This window comes from Colius striatus, chromosome 3 (assembly GCF_028858725.1).
Source record: "Colius striatus isolate bColStr4 chromosome 3, bColStr4.1.hap1, whole genome shotgun sequence".
Taxonomy (NCBI): Eukaryota; Metazoa; Chordata; class Aves; order Coliiformes; family Coliidae; genus Colius; species Colius striatus.
In genome coordinates, this window is record NC_084761.1 from 38,541,275 (window position 1) to 38,558,860 (window position 17,586).

A 17,586-nucleotide genomic window follows, 5' to 3' on the forward strand; every position below is an offset into this window, starting at 1 on the left:
GGTATCATCCTGGTTATTTAAATATGTTTCCCCAGAAGGAGTATGGATGTGCTTTATCTAGAGATTAAACTGGGAGGGAAGGGGTAATAGCGTAGTTTGTCATCTGAACCAAGTCAGAGTTTGCCTGCAGGCAAACTATTTATCTTCATCTCAGGCCTCCTGCAAGAAAACATATTCTGTACTTGTTAAGCATTGCCATGTTTAAGGCTGGTAGTGCTGCTGAGATCTGCAGCTAGAAGCATGGTTTCTGGCAAATGATTCTGATATAACTGCTGAACTATTTTTGCTTTTATTTCAACGTTCCATTGAACTATAAAATGAAGAAAGACAACTTAGATTTATAGTATAAGTTTAAAAAGTAGGCTGTAATAGCCTTCACTGCTGTGTAAATCTTGACAGCCCTTCCCTGAAAGCATTGCAGTTTATGGTCTTAGATTTTTATTGTTTTTAATCTCTTCATTCTAGTATCTTTAAAAAGAATTGGATGATTCTGTAAGACACATAAGGAATTAAGTTTCCAGGACAAAATGCTTTTCTGTGAAAATTAGCATATTTTTGTAAATGAAATGCCCCACTGAAATCAGCATTGGGAGTGGTTTTGTTTCAGTCGGAATAAACTTCATGTATTGTACCTTCTGACTGGGCAGGACTGCCGAAGTATAGATGTAACAGACCACATAATCACTGTGCTTCCCAACTTCCAAAGCCTCAATAAAATTGATAGGTTACAATCCTGTTGTGATGAACCTTGCTAACATCTGATATTAAGCCTATGATGGCAGTTTTCATGCTTGTTGTTTTTAAGAGTGTTCTTAATATGATATCACTGTGTGTTCTGGATTATTCTGTAGCCCTACAGTCAAGAGGCATCTGGAATTTTAAAAGCAAGACTTTTTATTTCAAGCTGTATTTAGAAGACTGAAATCTGCTTGTTTGGCATCTGGAGATAAGAACTCTTCACATTTGTTGGGGTTTTTTCCACTGAAGCAAAGTTCACTATATAGGCTTTAATTTTGGCCTCCATTGACTTGCAGAAAATCAAATAATTTGAAGTTATTTTCATGGTATTTTTTTGTCTTTGTGGGTCTTGACACAAAGTTTGTGTAGAGCATAAGGTTAGAAATGCTTCATTAAATGTAAAAGCCCTGGAATCTACAACCCCAAATACTGATTGTTCATAGCAGTGAACATCTTCAGAATGTATTTAATCATAGACCTAAATGATGGTAAGAATACCTGTGCAGTTTTGTTTTTCGTCTCTCTTGCTACTGTATGTTGTGAAAATGACTGAAACTAGCATGCAAACCAAGGAAAGGGTTGAAGAGAAATATTCTGATTTGTGGTTTCTATTTTATTTTTAGTTTGCACAAAACTCTGCCTGAAAGTAGAACATTGTTTCGAGTTACAGGAAGCAAACTGAACTGCTTTGAAGCATTCTGCTGCAATGACTGTTATTTCCAGCAACTTTTACTGGAAAGTTGCTATAAGTGAGATGTGTGCTAAATAAACAGCGTTTAAGACTTTAGCCTTACCCAGATAAAGTGAGCTTCAGCACTCCTTTTTAAGAGAAATGGAGGACGTATAGATGTTTGTATATAGAATCTCTTTCTGTGGTTGACAGTGTGCCTTTGTTGACAATCAAAGCATAAACTGGTATCTTAATTATTTCTGCCTTCTTAGCCTGGACATGCCAATCATTTGAAAAAAATACTCATCTCTATGTTATTTTACTTCTGCAGAACATTGCACTGTGAAGTTGGCAGGCAGTGTTCCCATAATAGTAATGCCTTTGCACTTCAGTGCACGTTGGAATTTACTTAGCACCGGTGAGGATTAGATCCTTAAAGGGCCCTAAGTAGTTCTCAAGAAGCAGATTTAATATCAGCTTCTTGGTCCTGGTCGGTCTTCAGAATGTCATGGAAGTTGCTGTAAGCAACAAAAAGTAGACTGAAAGTATCAATAGGTTGATGATATAGATATTGATGCAAATTTGAAATGTAGACACGGCTTGAAATGCAAACTAATATTGGTAAAAATGTGTGTGTTTGTCCCCTTCTTAATGGACATTTAACTACCACGTGAGAGAGAGGCAACAGCTGTGAGTGTGCATGTGGTTTTACCTTTAAGTGTCTGAGTTTTCTAGATCCTAATAATTCTTGGCAAGTGCTGGAGTTCTGTTGGGGTATTATGTTGGTTTCTTTTTTGGTAATACTGGCCAATACCTCACAAAGGCTAGAATAGTCTTCCTTACTAATCCCGTTTTGTAATTGATGGTACATTTAGTCAATTATTCTTGGAGTGAAAAGGGAGTTATTCAATCTGGAGTTAGATATCTGTTTTTTCCAGCAAGCAATGCACGTACACGTAATGTAATTGAACCATTTTGAATTTGTATGGCATGCTGCTTTCATCAAGAACTTAGTGTGGCTTTTTTTCCCTCTTTGTGGCTTCTCTTTTGCCTGAAAGGTTCTCTGACTCACAGGGATTTGTAGTTATGTACTATATCTAAGGTCTTTGTAAAAATTGCTTTTGTACTTAGTGTGTATAATCTTAATTTCTGTGGTAGCATGCTGTGATTCATTGTATGTGAGAATTAATTTTGTTGTGAAAAAGAGCAGCTACAGGTCACAGGATAGCTGAGTTTTAAAGTATATTTGTAGCAGGTTGTGGTGGAAGAAGAAGATACAGTTGTGCTGCATGCAGTGCTGCTAAAGCATTGGGTATAATTGGGTATAACTGAAGATTTTTGTGGTGAAGGCAGTATATTTCATATCAATATGTTGGAAAAACAGTTTTATTTTGTAGACAGTAGGACACAATTTTTTGGAAACATAAGTAAATGGGGTTTTTTAACAGTATGTCTCCAAAGGAGACATGTATTTTTTTTGCTCATTATGTTTTAACTGTCCTTGTCAATATTTTGTAGTGTTATATGTCAATGATAGCAACATGGAGAGATTAGTAACTGGTCCACAGTTCAATAGTTGCAAGATGTTTTGGGATTTTTTTCCTCCCCATCCCAAGAGCTGGAAGATTAGGAAGGGAAGCAGCTGACTGAATTGCTGTTGCAGTGTTCCTACTGGATCATACTTGGATCTTTCTTTTGTGGATCTTTCTTGGATCTTCTAGCTTCCAACTAGTCAAAGTCTGGTAATTTTAAACTGCTTAATCTCTAAGTATTAAGACCAAAAAGAAATTGGATTTTTTTTCCAGCTCAGAAGCCTTCTGGAGTTTACATACGGTTACATATCTGGAGTTTGCATACTGTTGGAAAAGGCAGATAAGCAGAAGCTGAAAAATTTGGAAAGTGTTTAAGCACCTAAACTTTGATTGCATGTGGCTTACAGCATCTCATACATCTCAAATAAATCAATGATCCTGTCTGTATTTCTCCTAGTTCTTCCTGCTCTTGCCTTTGTACTAATGAATAGCTTTAGTGTCAAAATAAAATGTGTATTTAAACCTTTACTAGTTAAGAGAAATATGCTGATTTTATTAATATAACCTCATATAAATACTTGGTATTTTTGAGCTTTAAAATCTCAAATCTGAGCCATTGTCTGAAAACAATCCCCTTCTCCACCTTGTTTGAAAGGTAAATGATGGTGGTGTCAAATTTTTGTTTGATAAAAGAAAGGCTAAATGTAGCTCCTTTTGTATTGGCTAACTGGTGGTACTATATTGTTTTGGATTTTCCCACCATTAGAGTTCATTGTACTTTCAGTAATTTGTTACCTTGTCCACTTTTACTTTTCTGACATTTACCTGACTCTTTTCCAGCCTTGTTCCTCCCCACCTGGCAACTCTTGGTGTTCTCCCTTACACTACACAAGTTAATAGGCATACCTTTTGATTCTCCTAAAAGCTAATTATATCATCTAATTTTATTGATCTCCAGAAAACACAAGTCCCTTATTGCAAGGATCCTAAATTTCCTTTTTTCAGGAGCTTTAAAACTGTATCCTATGTTACATCCTTTAGGGGATATAGTAACTAGTTTCTAGTAACTAGATACGATAACTAGATATAGTTATAAATTTTACATGCCCATGAATGAGATTTGTCTCCTAGACAATCTGCCTCTTGAGGGAAATGATTTTTTTGTGGTATTTTCACAAAATCACAGAATGGTAGGGGTTGGAAGGGACTTCTAGAGATCATCTAACCCTCCTGCAGAAGCAGGTCCAACATTTTTTCATTTGTACATTTTATGTGTTTTTTGCAATTCCCAGCTCAGGAAGTTGAAAGTGTTTACCATTGGTTGCTCCTAATAATTACACACTTAACTGTGTGCATCTGTCCCAGCTTTAAAGAACCACTAGCTGCTGTGTCTGTGAAAGATACTTGGTTTCAGTTAGCATTTGTTCAGCATGCAGCAACGATTTTACTGATCCCAGGAGGATCGCTGCTATTTTCAGGGGCTCTGTTGAAATTAATACATTTATGAAGTTTTTTATTTTGAGATGGGGATTTATTGTAATTCAAGATAGGTGCTCATACAAAAGCTGTTACCGATTTGATTTCACTATTTTCTGGTGAAAGTGACACTTAAGAATTTAAAGTGAACATTGAGGTCTGGCTAATATTCTTAAACAAGTCAAGTTATACCGGAGTCATCGCATGACTGAGGGCCTCCAGACCTTTGTTGTATACTGAAAAGAGAACAAGAAGGAGACCATCAGTGAGGCCACAAATGCTGACAAGTCCCTTGGTCCACTGCTTCATTGCAAGGACTTTGCTAACATACAGCACCATCCCAGGACATCCCATAAAGTTGATCTCAGCAAACTTGTGTCTGGGTATTGTGAATTTCTGAACAGATTTCCTTGTAGTATGTAGCCTTGCTGATGACTTTCTAACACATGCTCATGTAGGTGCTGCACTTGAGCTGCTTGTGTTTGTGGACTGGAAGGTTATCCTTATCTTAGTGAAACGGGGCCTTTTCTGGAGATTTAAGAAGATGCAGTTAGTTAATGCAAAATACAGGCATTGCTATATATCTTGCATTTTATTGTTTGCAGATGAAATTTTTTTTTCTTTTGATTTTCCTGTATAGTGTGGCTGGTTTGCATGTTTTAGCAACAAAGATGTTGATATAATCAATCTCAATACTTTTAACAGTGTTAGTTTCTTACAGGTTGTGCACTAGCATGCTAGTGGCAGAGAAGGAAAAAATAGATCAAAGTTCACAGGTACCTCTCAGGCACTATACTGTATTTTTGCCAACAATAGCGTTCTTTATCCCCTTCCTTATGTTAAGAAGAGTCAAGAGGATTATAAATGTTTTGTCCTTTGTGACTATCAAGTATAGAGATCTGTACAAGAGATAAGATAATGAGAGGTGGTTCAGTCAAGCTGAGCTTTTCCCTCTGTCCTCCAAACAGTACTGAGCATTTTTGAAAGTTGTCTCTCCAAGATTTTAACAATATGCTTTAATCTCTATTTTGTTTATATGCATTCACCTGATTAGGTGTCCTGAGCTATGCTGGGACAATCTTTTTTTCCTAAACAAATCTTTATTATAACTTCTTGAGCTGTTGGTTTTGTTGTGTGGTCATTGTTTTATAGGTTAAAATTATCTGTTTGTTTTGTGGAGTTCCCTGATCTAGTAGTATGTTTATTCACTTTCTTTGTTTAGAATGGTTTTTTCTTCAGATTTTTAGGTAAGTATAGACATTTACTGATGCAACTTTTTGGAGGGTTGTATATATATAGCTCTTGCATTATCAAGTGTCTCAAAACATAATTGAGGAAGGCAAGGAAACTTTCAAGTCTCTTAAAAATAGTTAAAATAATTCTCTACCTTGTCTTGGAGATCTCAGAGCTGTTAGAATCTTAAAAGCAATTGGCATTCTTTTGATGTTGGAGGAGCTGGAAAAAATGGAAACTATGTTTAGTATAAAAGCATTAGGAAAAAAATAAACAGTTGAACTGTTGAGAAATCCTGACTAAATACCTAAAAGTACATCTGCTGGGATGTTGAAGCTGCCTCTGATGGCAACACTCTTTCATATAGGTAGGATGAGATTTTCATTCTTGCATTTCATGTATGCTTCAGTCATATAAAAAGTGGGTTGTATTGTGATTCTTTTTTTGGTGGTGTTGACACTAGCTGGAGTGTGTTTAATGGCACCCAGCTTTTAAATGATGAGACCTAATAACTGTAAAATCTTCAAATGTGATGGCCATAAACTGTTAACTCGGTATCTGCACATAGTGTGTAACTTGTCAAGTTTCTGATTCCAGACTTGATGTATTCTTTTCCTCTATATTCTGACTTGTAGATGGTTTGTTTGAGGTCAGAAGGCAGTTTTAAACTATAGCTCTGTGCATTTTAACATAAATATCCTTTCAACTAGATACAGGTATTTAAAAACCATTTACTGCTTTGCAACATAACCAAGTGGTAAGAATGAAGAATATAAATAACTGTGGAACTGTGTAACTAGTTAAATATGTCAACTGGTCATACTGTTAAAATATACTAAGAATAGCCTTTCTTTTAGGGGGTAACATGTAAAAATGCCAACCTAAAGTAAATAAATAAAGTTATTTGTCATTACGGAGTCTGGTCGTTTTTCCAATGTCTGATTCCCTAACTTATCAAACATGATGCAATCATTATTTGGATTACAGTTGAGCCTAGCAGTCTAACATCTGGATCCAAGCCCCTTGTGCTTGTCAGTATAGAATAGAATAGGGCAACAAGGTTGGGTTTTTTCAAATTATTTTCTTTGAAGTTATAAGATCTAAGACACAAGCCTGTGCAGGTTGAGGTGCCAATAATGTTGATACAGCTCAGGAGGAGAGCTAATGGCCTTGGCATATGCTAAAACAATCTGCTTTTACTATTCCTATTTTTATGTAATCTCATATGCAGTTAACCAATTTTATTTTTAAGACATTGATGTCACAATATTACTAATGTGTCCTTAGCTGTTTTGTCTAGCACTAGTTACCAAGGCTGGCATCACTGCAAGCTGTACTGGCATTACTTTGGGAGAAATGTTTTCCAAATGAGATATTTCTGGCAGTGACGTGAGAACTTTTTATCTTTAATTACCTTCTAATAAGTGAGCTCTCTGTGAGTTTGACTACTGGTTATCTGAACAAGTTCTTTTCACAGCTTAGGCTTCTAAACTTCATGGCAATTTAATATGGCTTGTACTCCGGAGATGAGGGGAATCGGGATGTCACTCTTCATGACCAGGAAGATTCCAGCACAGCCTCCTTCTTGAGCTTAGTATGGAAATGAGATAGGTTAATTATAGCAGGGGCTTTTTTTCACCAACCTTCCTATCTTGTGGTAAAATGCAGCTGTCCTCTATAGTTAGCTGCTGTGCAAAATGGAACCATAATGACTCTGGAGTAATCAGTGTCACCTCTGGTTTTGGTCAGTGGTTTTAGAGGCTTAGTTCCTTAATTATGAATTTTGCTTAGTATGAGTAACTCAACTTAGTTTATCCAAGCAAGTGGGAAACTGAACTGGCAGGGATCCCGTTCTCTTGAGCTACTCAAAAGTGTGAACACATGTGCAGTATGCTTGCCCGTGTAGTGCACAGGCATGCTGATGGGTCAGCAAGTGGGGAAAACACCTTAAATTCATCTTCTTTCAGCTTCTGACAGTGATATAGTTTTAGTGGGAATGGTAGATGTGACCATTTCCAGTAATGTCTTTGAGATTTCTCAAGTATGAAGTGACTCTCATCTTAAATCTTGCTGTAATTTTTTTAAATATAAATTGGTCATTCTTGCCTTAATTTGACATTGATGGATGATATTGAAGAGGTTTGATATATATGCTTACTGAGAGTAAGTTTGATATAAAACTTTTAATGTTTTGATAATTTTTTTAATGATTTCTGTCCTGTGCATGCAAAATACCTTGTCTGAAAAAAGTCTGCTGCTGCATTTTCTTCTGTGGTAATATTATTCATAAAGCTTTGAAAATGTATGTTTTCTGGAAACCAATAACTTTTCAAAATATTATTGCAGTACCTGCTCCAGTCATCACTGCCACAACTGCTAAAATGGAGGTGGTTTCAGCTGAAGTCAACAGCTTACTCCCTGAGGAAATAATGGACACTGGTATAACTCTAGTGGAAGATGACAGCATTGAAGCCGTTATCGTGTCATCACCAATGGGAGACTCTATTCCCATGGAAACGGAACTGGAAGAAATAGTGAACATAAGCTCCACCAGTGACTCCTCAGCTACGACTGTGGCCGCAGTCACCTCAGAATCAGTTACTGCACCCAGCAATCACTCAGACGACATGACAGTGAACACCACAACCCCAAAAATTGATGTGAATGCAGTAGTAAAGCCTTCCTTTCCAAGTGGCCTCCATAAACTTGGTGCTCAGACCCCTGTCACTATATCAACCAATCAAATAATTCTGAACAAGACTGCAGATATTAAAATAGGCAATCAGAGCATTAAACCAGATGGGCAAAAGCTAATTGTAACAACTTTAGGCAAGTCTGGCCAACCTATTGTTTTAGCATTACCCCACAGCCAGCTCCCACAGGCCCAGAAGGCCATGTCCCAGGCCCAAGGTGGAGACTCCAAGGTACAAGGCCAGCAGATCAAAGTTGTTATTGGAGGTCGATCAGATGCAAAGCCTGTTGTTGATGTCTCAGCTTTAACACAAGGAAGTCAGCTTATAAACACTGCAGCCCAGCCTTCTGTTTTGCAGACTCAGCAATTAAAAACAGTACAGGTAAAATGCATTATGCTGATGAAACATCTTAAAAACAATTTTGCTGCTGCAAATCCTTCACTGATTGAAACACAGTTGTTTTTCAGCCTTTGCTTTTCTTCCTTGTATTAAAAAAAACACAGTGCTACTCTTAGCCCATGCTTTTTTCTGGATGCATTTACCTTTTTATGTCCTTTACCTCTAGCTAATGTCTAGAAACTTAGCTCTCTTTCTCTGAGGCAAATTCTATTAAAAATCAGTAAAGTGAAGATAATCTTCCTATTATTTTAATTTTATAAAAACCTATATGCTTTCAGGAAGACTGAATTGAATTCTGTATGCTGTTCTTCATTCAAAATGTATGCTGCTTTATGAAAAAGTAGCTTCTAGCAATTTTATTTAGTTTGTTTTAAGTAAACTGAAAAATCTTTACAGCATTAGAAGAGGAACAGAAAGGTACGTCCTGTCTGCCTCAGATATGTTAGGCTTGTTAACATATTCTGATAGACTAAGTGCTGTCATAAACTGGACAGTTCAAGGTCTTGTTCCTGATCTCTGACATGGATCTTGAGATACCTGAAACCACAATCTGCTGGTATCGGAAAATGTTGAAAAGACTTGGGTTGTGACCCAAAGGGTCTGATTTTCATCTGGTACATGGCAGAACTAAGCGTGAGGGCCTTATTTCTGCTTCACTGCCAACTAGAATAAAGACCTTATGGAAGTGAAGTAAAAGTACAACTTGATGTAGGTTATGATGGAAAAATACTACTTTTACTTTTTTTTTTTTTTTGGTAAAAAACCCCTTTTTTTCCTAAAGTATGTAAATAAAAACCTAATTTGCTGTACTTGAAAAATTATAAACTTCAAGCATGTTATCAGCCAACTGGTAAATTCTGACTTCTATTTCATGGCAAGCAAATGCAAGGAACTTAAGATGGTTTGTGATAAAGCCGCAGATGATCCCAGCACTAATTTCTTCTTTCTCCTTTTTTGTTGCTACATCATAACCGTGGAAAACATTTTTAGTAATGGCTGCTTGGGTCATCAGTTTTCTTAAGCGACTTACTTTTGTACCTTGATCATTAATGATATGGTTGTCATTGGCCTTCAAAAAGCTTCTGCTCTTGACTGAGCATAGGGTTTTTTTTTAAGAGTGGATTAGTTCCTATTACTTGGCTGTAATGAATGTATTCAATGGCAAATGACAGATATAGGAAGCTGAGGAGAAAAAATTATCTAAGGTGCTTTTGCTTGCATGAGATGACTGGTGCCATCAGTGACTGAAATACAGTGATTTGGCAGTTGGCATCTACTGTTTGTCATTGCAAATTCTACTTAATAGAAATTCATCTTAATAGAAGCTTTTACAAATGGACTTGAATCCATTTGTAAATCTAGTTAGTTGCAGTATCAGGCTAGGTGAGAGACTGATAGTCCAGCCTGTCATGAAATGACAGGGGAGGTAACCTATGCCTTGAGTGAGTCTCTGGCTTAGAAAATTAAGTCCTGATTTACCCAATCACTCTGAACAAGCCTCTTAACATTTCAGTGAGTGGAAAAGGAAGCTATGAATGCCCCCCTGCCTCCCAAGGGTCTTGTGTAACTTGGCTCTTGTGGCTTTGTAAATCAAGTATTTCAGATGCAAGGCAGCACAGCAGTTAGACTCAGTTGAAAAGTGAATCAGTAAATGATTAGATGCTAAAGAGTTCTCTTCATTTCCCCTTACATCCTCGATGCCTTAGGGGCTTTGCAGGTCATGAGAGGAACTCAATTAGCCTTGATGTACTCAATTATGACATTTGAAATCTCAACACTTAAAAAAGGCATAATTGGCAGAGCTGAGCAAAATGATCATTGGGTTCTGGCTCCGTCTCTGATTTACAGTTTTAGAGGTATGAATCTGTGAGGTCTAAAATGTGTCAGGAATTTGAGCTTCATCTGTATACAGTGATTTGTTACTGTCTCTTAGCAGATTGTCCTAATTTAGTTGAAACCACTTTCCCTTCATGCATGAACAAAACTACTGGACAAGTGCATCTGCTTTCAGCCTGTGGCTCCTGCCTGTGTATGGGCTTGAAAACAATACTGTACCTGCTGGTGTATTACTTCAGTCCAAGTGCATCAAGCAGGCGTTTGGCTTTGCAGGTGTCTCTTAGCCAAATGTCCAGACCCATCACCATTGCTGTCACTAAGCTGGTCTAACTTGAATTTGTCTTTATGTGGTTACTTGCTCTGCATTTCAGCTATGTGTCCATAGTGGAATTGCTACCATAGCACGCCAACTGCTAAACCATCATTGTGGCTTCATTTCATCATGGAAAAGTGACCTCATACACTCCCTAATCTCAGAGCAATCTCCCATTCCTCATTCAGTTTCTTCATCTCTGAAGTGCACTGTTTTATTTCTAGAGTCCCTGATTTGTTCATATTATGGGAAATATGGATTATATAGGGTGGGGCTACATGGACTGGCTCCCATGAGGTCATCTAGGAAGTAGATGTGTAGTATGTTAGCTCCTTCGTGGTAGCTGTCTATGTAGGTATTCAGTCCAGCAGTAAATGCAAGGTAAGCATATACCTCTTTCTGTATGAAGAGAATGACAGCTGAAAACAAAGTCCAGCTTTAGAAACTTGCCAGTTCATGTTGTTTAGTGGAGATTGCTTAAGATACAAATTGACCCTTTATTTAAAGATGCTTTCAAATCTCTTTTGTAGGGTGAAGAAGGTTGGTGTGTGCTTCTAAATATAATTATTTTCTTACAGAAGAGCTTGTTGCCCCAGGAAATATTCTTGCAGTCTAAGTCAAAGTAATTTGCAGAGAAAATGCTCATCTTATATAGGCAGAGAAATAATGCTAAGCTTCTGGTGATTAGTACAGGCAATGGCAGAGGGCTCCAGAGAAATTATGCTCTTTCTGAAGCATCAGAGGGGTAGTCTGTCATCTTAGATATTTCCTCTGGCTACTCCAGGGTAGAGAATTTCCCACTGATGCCTAAAAAGCTCTCACAGGTGACTGGGGTTATCAGCTCCTGTGGTAAAAGCCTTAGAAACATTTGCTTGGCAGTAAGGGCAGGAGTATGTGGCCTGCACTTGGGTGTCAAGGGCTTTTCCTCACCTACAACTAACCATGTTTGCCACATTTGCTAAGCCCTGAGGGGATTCAATTCTTTATAAATAAACAATTCGCCCAAAAAGCAGAGGGTAAGTTAGCTGAAGAGGGTATTTCAAGTTCAGTCTGAGGGAAGCAGGGCTACTTGTGTTGACCACCTATTGCTTTGGGATTTTTATGTTTTTTTCTGAGATACTAGATACCCGTTAACACAAAATATTTTACACATATTCATGTAAGTCATTTAGGCACACTTACTGACTGTTAGTGGGAAATGACTGCTGTCATACAGAGCTGTCTGTACCTGCTGAATGTTGATCATGTTCTGAGACAGACTTTGCCCTCACTTCAGAGTAAAAGCAATAACAGTTGAGTTATCTTATGAGTTATCGTAATACCTTATGGCATGTAATCTCAGATCAAGCAGATGTGAGGAAGTAATCAAATTAAAATGTGTGAAAATAATAATATTGATCTAATGCCTGCTCAGCTGTCAGCTATGTATTTGCTAAGAGAACTGAATGCTTGAATTGTTCAAGTGGCTTTGAGTTAAATTTTTCAAGTCTGGATGAAGCTTCCTTCTTCAAACAACTTGTGTTTTACAGTTTTAGTTAATACGTCTCCAAAAAGAGCATGGGCTATTTTTTATTCTCTGTTTCATTTTAAACCTTGACTATTGTACACCATCTATAAAGCAGCTAATGTGGCCTGGGTGCAGCATACTTGGGTATTTGACCTTCCCCTGCCAGTGGTCTGAGGTGGAGGTTTCCTCTGAGGAGCGCATGGCTTTAAGTGAAGACTGTTTTCTGATACTGCCCAGTGTCAGAGCTGCTCATTGCTGGCTTCCCTTGTCTATGCACAGCTTGGGCACGCGGAGAGGCAGCATTTGCTTTCCACAGGAAGCTGGAGAGCTCCAGCACCATAGGAAGGGGGAACTCTAGCTTCCCTGGCTATGCTGTGAGTGTGCTTCTGGGATCTGAAACAGCTTCATGTGTGCTCTTTGCAGGACAGCTGAGGAATTTGTTATGTGCTACTAAATACTTCAGATGTTTTGATCTTACTCTACTGTAAAGGAAGTGTTTTCAGTCAGCAAATTTTATAAATAGGTTTTTTGTAGGAAACCATAACATACAGCCTGCTTAATGGCTTCATTTAAGCACTCAAAACTTTCTCAGACTGTTAAAAGTAGCTGTCATCTCTATCTTTGCATGTCAACATTATATGTCCAGTTAGCTACTTGAATAACAAAGGTGCTTCTGCACTTTTGAGAGGTGGCTCACTGCTCTGGTGGCTGATGCCCATGGGTTGTGGCTGGGCATGTGTGGTGGAGGAGAGGCAGTATGGGATGAGTGTAAAGGCTTCAGTAATGCCTTCCAGTGTGCTTACTTGGACTTGGGGAAGATAGTGATAGCCCACATCTGCAGTCAATAATAGTCTTTGAGATAGTCTTTGAAATAAGTCAACCACTTAATTGACCAATTTACCAGTTGGATGCTAGTGTATGGAAGAAACTATTAGGAAAATTAATGTAGTAGTTAACTTCTGTCAGTGTGGAAAGGGGGGAAAAGTCTTGTGTAAGACTTTTTAAGACTATAAAATTCTGCTTGTAAAGATTTCATGTCGAAGTGATCTCATAGAATTGCATGTGCATGTTGCTGGTCCAGCTATGTTTCTGTGATCCAGGAGACTGGATTACAGAAAGCCCAATAGAGCCCCTTGTACCTGGATGCAGGCAGCTGATTTGTTATTGGCTAGTCAGAAGTCCAAACTGCAACTGATGATCCACATACTTTTTGAGAACTGTTGCAGAAGGCTGTTTGCCCATTTGCAAGATAAAAGCGTGCTGCCATGTCACAATAGGTCAAGAGATGTTTTAGAGCTGCAGTTGTTCCTCAAGCGATTTAAACATGACAAGTTTTGTCCTGGTTGGCTGAAGAAGAATAAACTTTATTTTTAAGATTTAAATATTGAGAGTTGTATGTTTAGTTTTAATGGCATGTAAGAAATAATTTCAGCATCTCAAAGATGAGGTATGTTTGCACAAAGATATCTTAAAAAAAAAAAGCTGCAAGGAATTTGACTATCCTGCTTTGATGGCTGTTTTTTTAAAGTGGCACAGATGATATCCTAATTCTTGCTGTAGTGATAAATAGAGGTGAAATGCAATTATTCTTCTAATTATGTGTGCAAGTATTGCCCTCTTTATTTTCTCATGTACTTAACAGTACAAAAATTTAGATCCAAAATGATAGAGTTAGTTGTTTTTTTTTTTCTCTATCTTTCAGATTGCAAAGAAGACCCGAACTCCAACTTCTGGCCCGGTCATCACCAAGCTGATCTTTGCAAAACCAATCAATAGCAAAGCTGTTACAGGGCAGACTACTCAAGTGTCACCAGTTATTGCAGGTTGTACTACTTGACTTGTTTTGCTTTACTGGTTTTTTAAATGCTGTTCAAAGAGTTGAAATTCAAAGACTGTTGACATTTTTCTGTCTCAATTTTACTGTAGTTTCTGCTGAAGTATGTTAAGCAACTGGAAAAAAAATCAAATAATTTTGTGGGTAGAAGCAGATAAATGAAAGTGTTGGTACCTTTACATTCTGCTCATTTAGAATTATCTTTGTGATTGCCAAGTTTGATCATTTTGCTTTTACTTTGTGGATTTTGAGGAGGAGAAAAAAATACCTCACAGCCAGGTAAATGACTATTCAATAAACAAAGTATTTGTAGATACATTGTACACAAGGGGAAAAGGAGACATATGGTCTTGTATTATTTTAACCTGCTTGTATTTGGACCTAAGTGTAATAGATGCAAGCATTTGGGTGGAAAAAAGTGAATAAAGCTGTATTGTTTTGGTTAAGTTGATCACCTACTTCAAAAATAATCATTGCAGAAGAGTAAGAAATGAAGTTAGGTAAGAAATTATTTGTGTCTTCAAAAATTCTATGTTTGTGTCTTTTAAGGAAAAAAAAAAGTGTAATTATTTGTTTATTATGGCAGTGGAACTGATGCTAAATGCATACCTGCATGTATGCAAGTAATACCTGAGACGTGTAAATAATCTCAAAAGGACAAATGTAGGAAGCCAGTCTTGTTCAGAGCTTTGAAAGATGTCTTCAACTGCTTCCAGATTGACCAAGTAGACCTAAAATATTTTCCATGTATTTAAAAAAATCTGTTAACCCTTTACAGAACTAGAACTGATTTTAAGAGTGCAACTGTCTCCTGTATTGAAAATTTTGATAGATTCAAGTGAATGGCACATAACTGAAACATAATCTTTTCTTTGAGCTGTCAGACTGCCTACACCCTGAAGCCTGACTCGTGTTTCATGTGAAAGAGAGATTCCTCATCCCACTCTCCAGTTTTCCACCTTTCTCAAACAATTTCTTACCTATCGACCTGTAAATACAAAGATTACTACATTATGTTTATAAACATTTGATTTAAACTATTTGTGTGATTTGAAAAAAAAAAAAAAAAAAGCCAAACATCTCAAAACCATGAAAAAGCCTGAAATGGCTAATTTGAGCTGCATTACATTATTGTCTGTCAATACATGAAAACTGGTAAACAATAAGGAACCACAACAAAAATTATACTAACAAAAGCAAGTTTTGAAGTTTGCTGCCTTCAGAGAGAAGGGAAATGTCAAAATCAAAACATACCTATATAACATTGGCAAGTAGATGCATTGAAATATACAATTTCTATCTTTTAAATCAACATGTTGGAAAATCAAGACTACTTGTCCCTGAGCCTATGACAGAAACATCAGTGAGAGGTGAAGATGCTGCTTTGATTGAGAATGAAATCTTTTTGAACATCTGCCTTTCCTCTCAGTATCTCAGACTGCCAGCATAGCTTGCCAGCTCAGAGAAGCTGAGGTGTAACTGAGGGGAAGGTGTAACATTTGTATGTTGCATTTTGATTTTGTGTATGTATTTATGAATATGATAAATTGCCTGGGAATTTATGTAAACTGAGGTGGAAGTTGTAAATTTGAAAGACTTTTTTGAATATTTGAATATATGCAACCAGATTCTGTTTAGGAAGCTGATGCAAAGAGGTGCAGAGGGGATGTAGCAAAAAGGGAAAAGCTGTCACCAGAAAGAAACAAGCTCAAAGCATTGAATGCTGTAGATGGTAAAATTCCCATAGACTAACATTTTTCAGGTTGCATATGGCTCTAGCAGCTGCTGGGAACTATCTGCACTATTACTTAGGCTCCACACAAGTGAAGGTTATTTTAGAGCATGTAGATCTCAGAGCAAGGTAGCTTTTCATGAGGATGATACTCTTTCTTGTTAGTTCCAGCTGATTAAATTGTCATGCCACTGATTGGTTTTGGTTGGAGAAATTATGCTATTTTTTGTTTCTTATTTCAATAAATGTAATAAAAGAGAATGTATGACAGAAATAAGTCTGAGACAAAGTGCAGCAAAGGAAAGCTCAACGATCAAGCACTATTTGGAAAGAAGTTTAAAAGTATGAATAAAGGAAAAATCTATTTTCCACTCTGGGAGTTCTGCAATATTCCTAAGACTGACTTTACGATTTGGAGATGCTGGTTTTGATATTTAACCTTTTTTGCCACTCTAAAACCAGATAGTTTTTAGAGTTACACTACCACTCATATTTTCTTGGGAGTGTCATATTTTCTGTTAGGCAGTGAAAAAAAAAAAACCAAAAACTTAACACTGAGAGCAAAAAAGAAAAAAAAAATAGTTAAGGGCAAACAGACCAAACACCTTTTTCTTGGCCACTGTAACACAACTTCTTTCTGATGGCTGAGGTTTTAAAAGGAAGTAGCCCTCTCACAGATGCTCAGTTTCTCTGTACATTGGCAGCAGCCCAGCGAGTTGCTAGCAAACTGCCAGTTGGTCTGGATGTTTGTGCACAGTGAAGCTGTATTGGGGGACTGCATGCCTCAGGATGCTGTCCTGGCTTTAAAGTTGAATATCACAGAAAGCTGAATGTATATTTTAACATTTTTAAACCTGAATGAACTGTCTTTTTATTTGCAATAATGACAGTGGTTTTCTTCTTTGTTGCTAAATTTAGCTTCAAGAATGCTGATACGCTTCCTACCAGGTAAAACACTCTGAGAAGTAGAAATCAGTTGCACAAGATTCAGAGAAAACGTTGCTGTAAAAGTTAGTGTAAACAGAGAATGTGCTGATGGTATCTTCATTGTTTATAGGTAGGGTTCTTTCACAGTCTTCTCCAGGAACACCACCAAAGACAATAACAATCTCAGAGAGTGGAGTCGTTGGATCATCTTTGGCTACAACAACACACCAGACACCAAATAAAATAGCTATCTCACCACTCAAATCCCCTAATAAGGTAAGGATTTGATTCAGGCTTCAGCGGCCTTCTATCTTTCCTGCACTTTCCTCTAAACGGAGCTCTCTGTGTCTTTGCTTCAAGCTGTTTATGATCCTGCTCTTCTGGAGTCTCCTTATATATCACAATGTTCTGTGATAATGGCCTAAGCTAGGGGTTTGATGTTTTGTGTTTTTTGCAATTGACTCTTACTCCGGGTTTAAATATGGATTACTGTATTAGTTTCTCATGCCTCCCATTTCTTTACATTCACTAAGCATCTTTTCCAAGAGCAGCTCTTCTTTCTTAGCCAAGTGCTAAAACAGTTCTTTAATGCCTTCATAAAATGTCAACAGGCTGTTTGAGAGGAGACCTCAATGATGTTAATAGATCAGCACTTATTAGCTGTTCCTTTCCATTGTATAGATAATTTAGCCTTAC

The 17,586-nt window shown here is 37.4% G+C and overlaps 1 protein-coding gene across 3 annotated transcripts in view; it reads left to right on the forward strand.

Annotated features, from left to right (window-relative positions):
- Positions 1–17,586, forward strand: part of LIN54 (lin-54 DREAM MuvB core complex component) — a 41,353-nt gene that overhangs the window by 8,941 nt on the left and 14,826 nt on the right. For all 3 annotated transcript variants that reach the window (XM_061994359.1, XM_061994360.1, XM_061994361.1), the window contains exons 2-4: positions 7,996–8,723; positions 14,100–14,220; positions 17,021–17,166. In XM_061994359.1, coding sequence (XP_061850343.1) covers positions 7,996–8,723; positions 14,100–14,220; positions 17,021–17,166 — 995 coding nt within the window. The remainder of the gene's footprint in view (positions 1–7,995; positions 8,724–14,099; positions 14,221–17,020; positions 17,167–17,586) is intronic.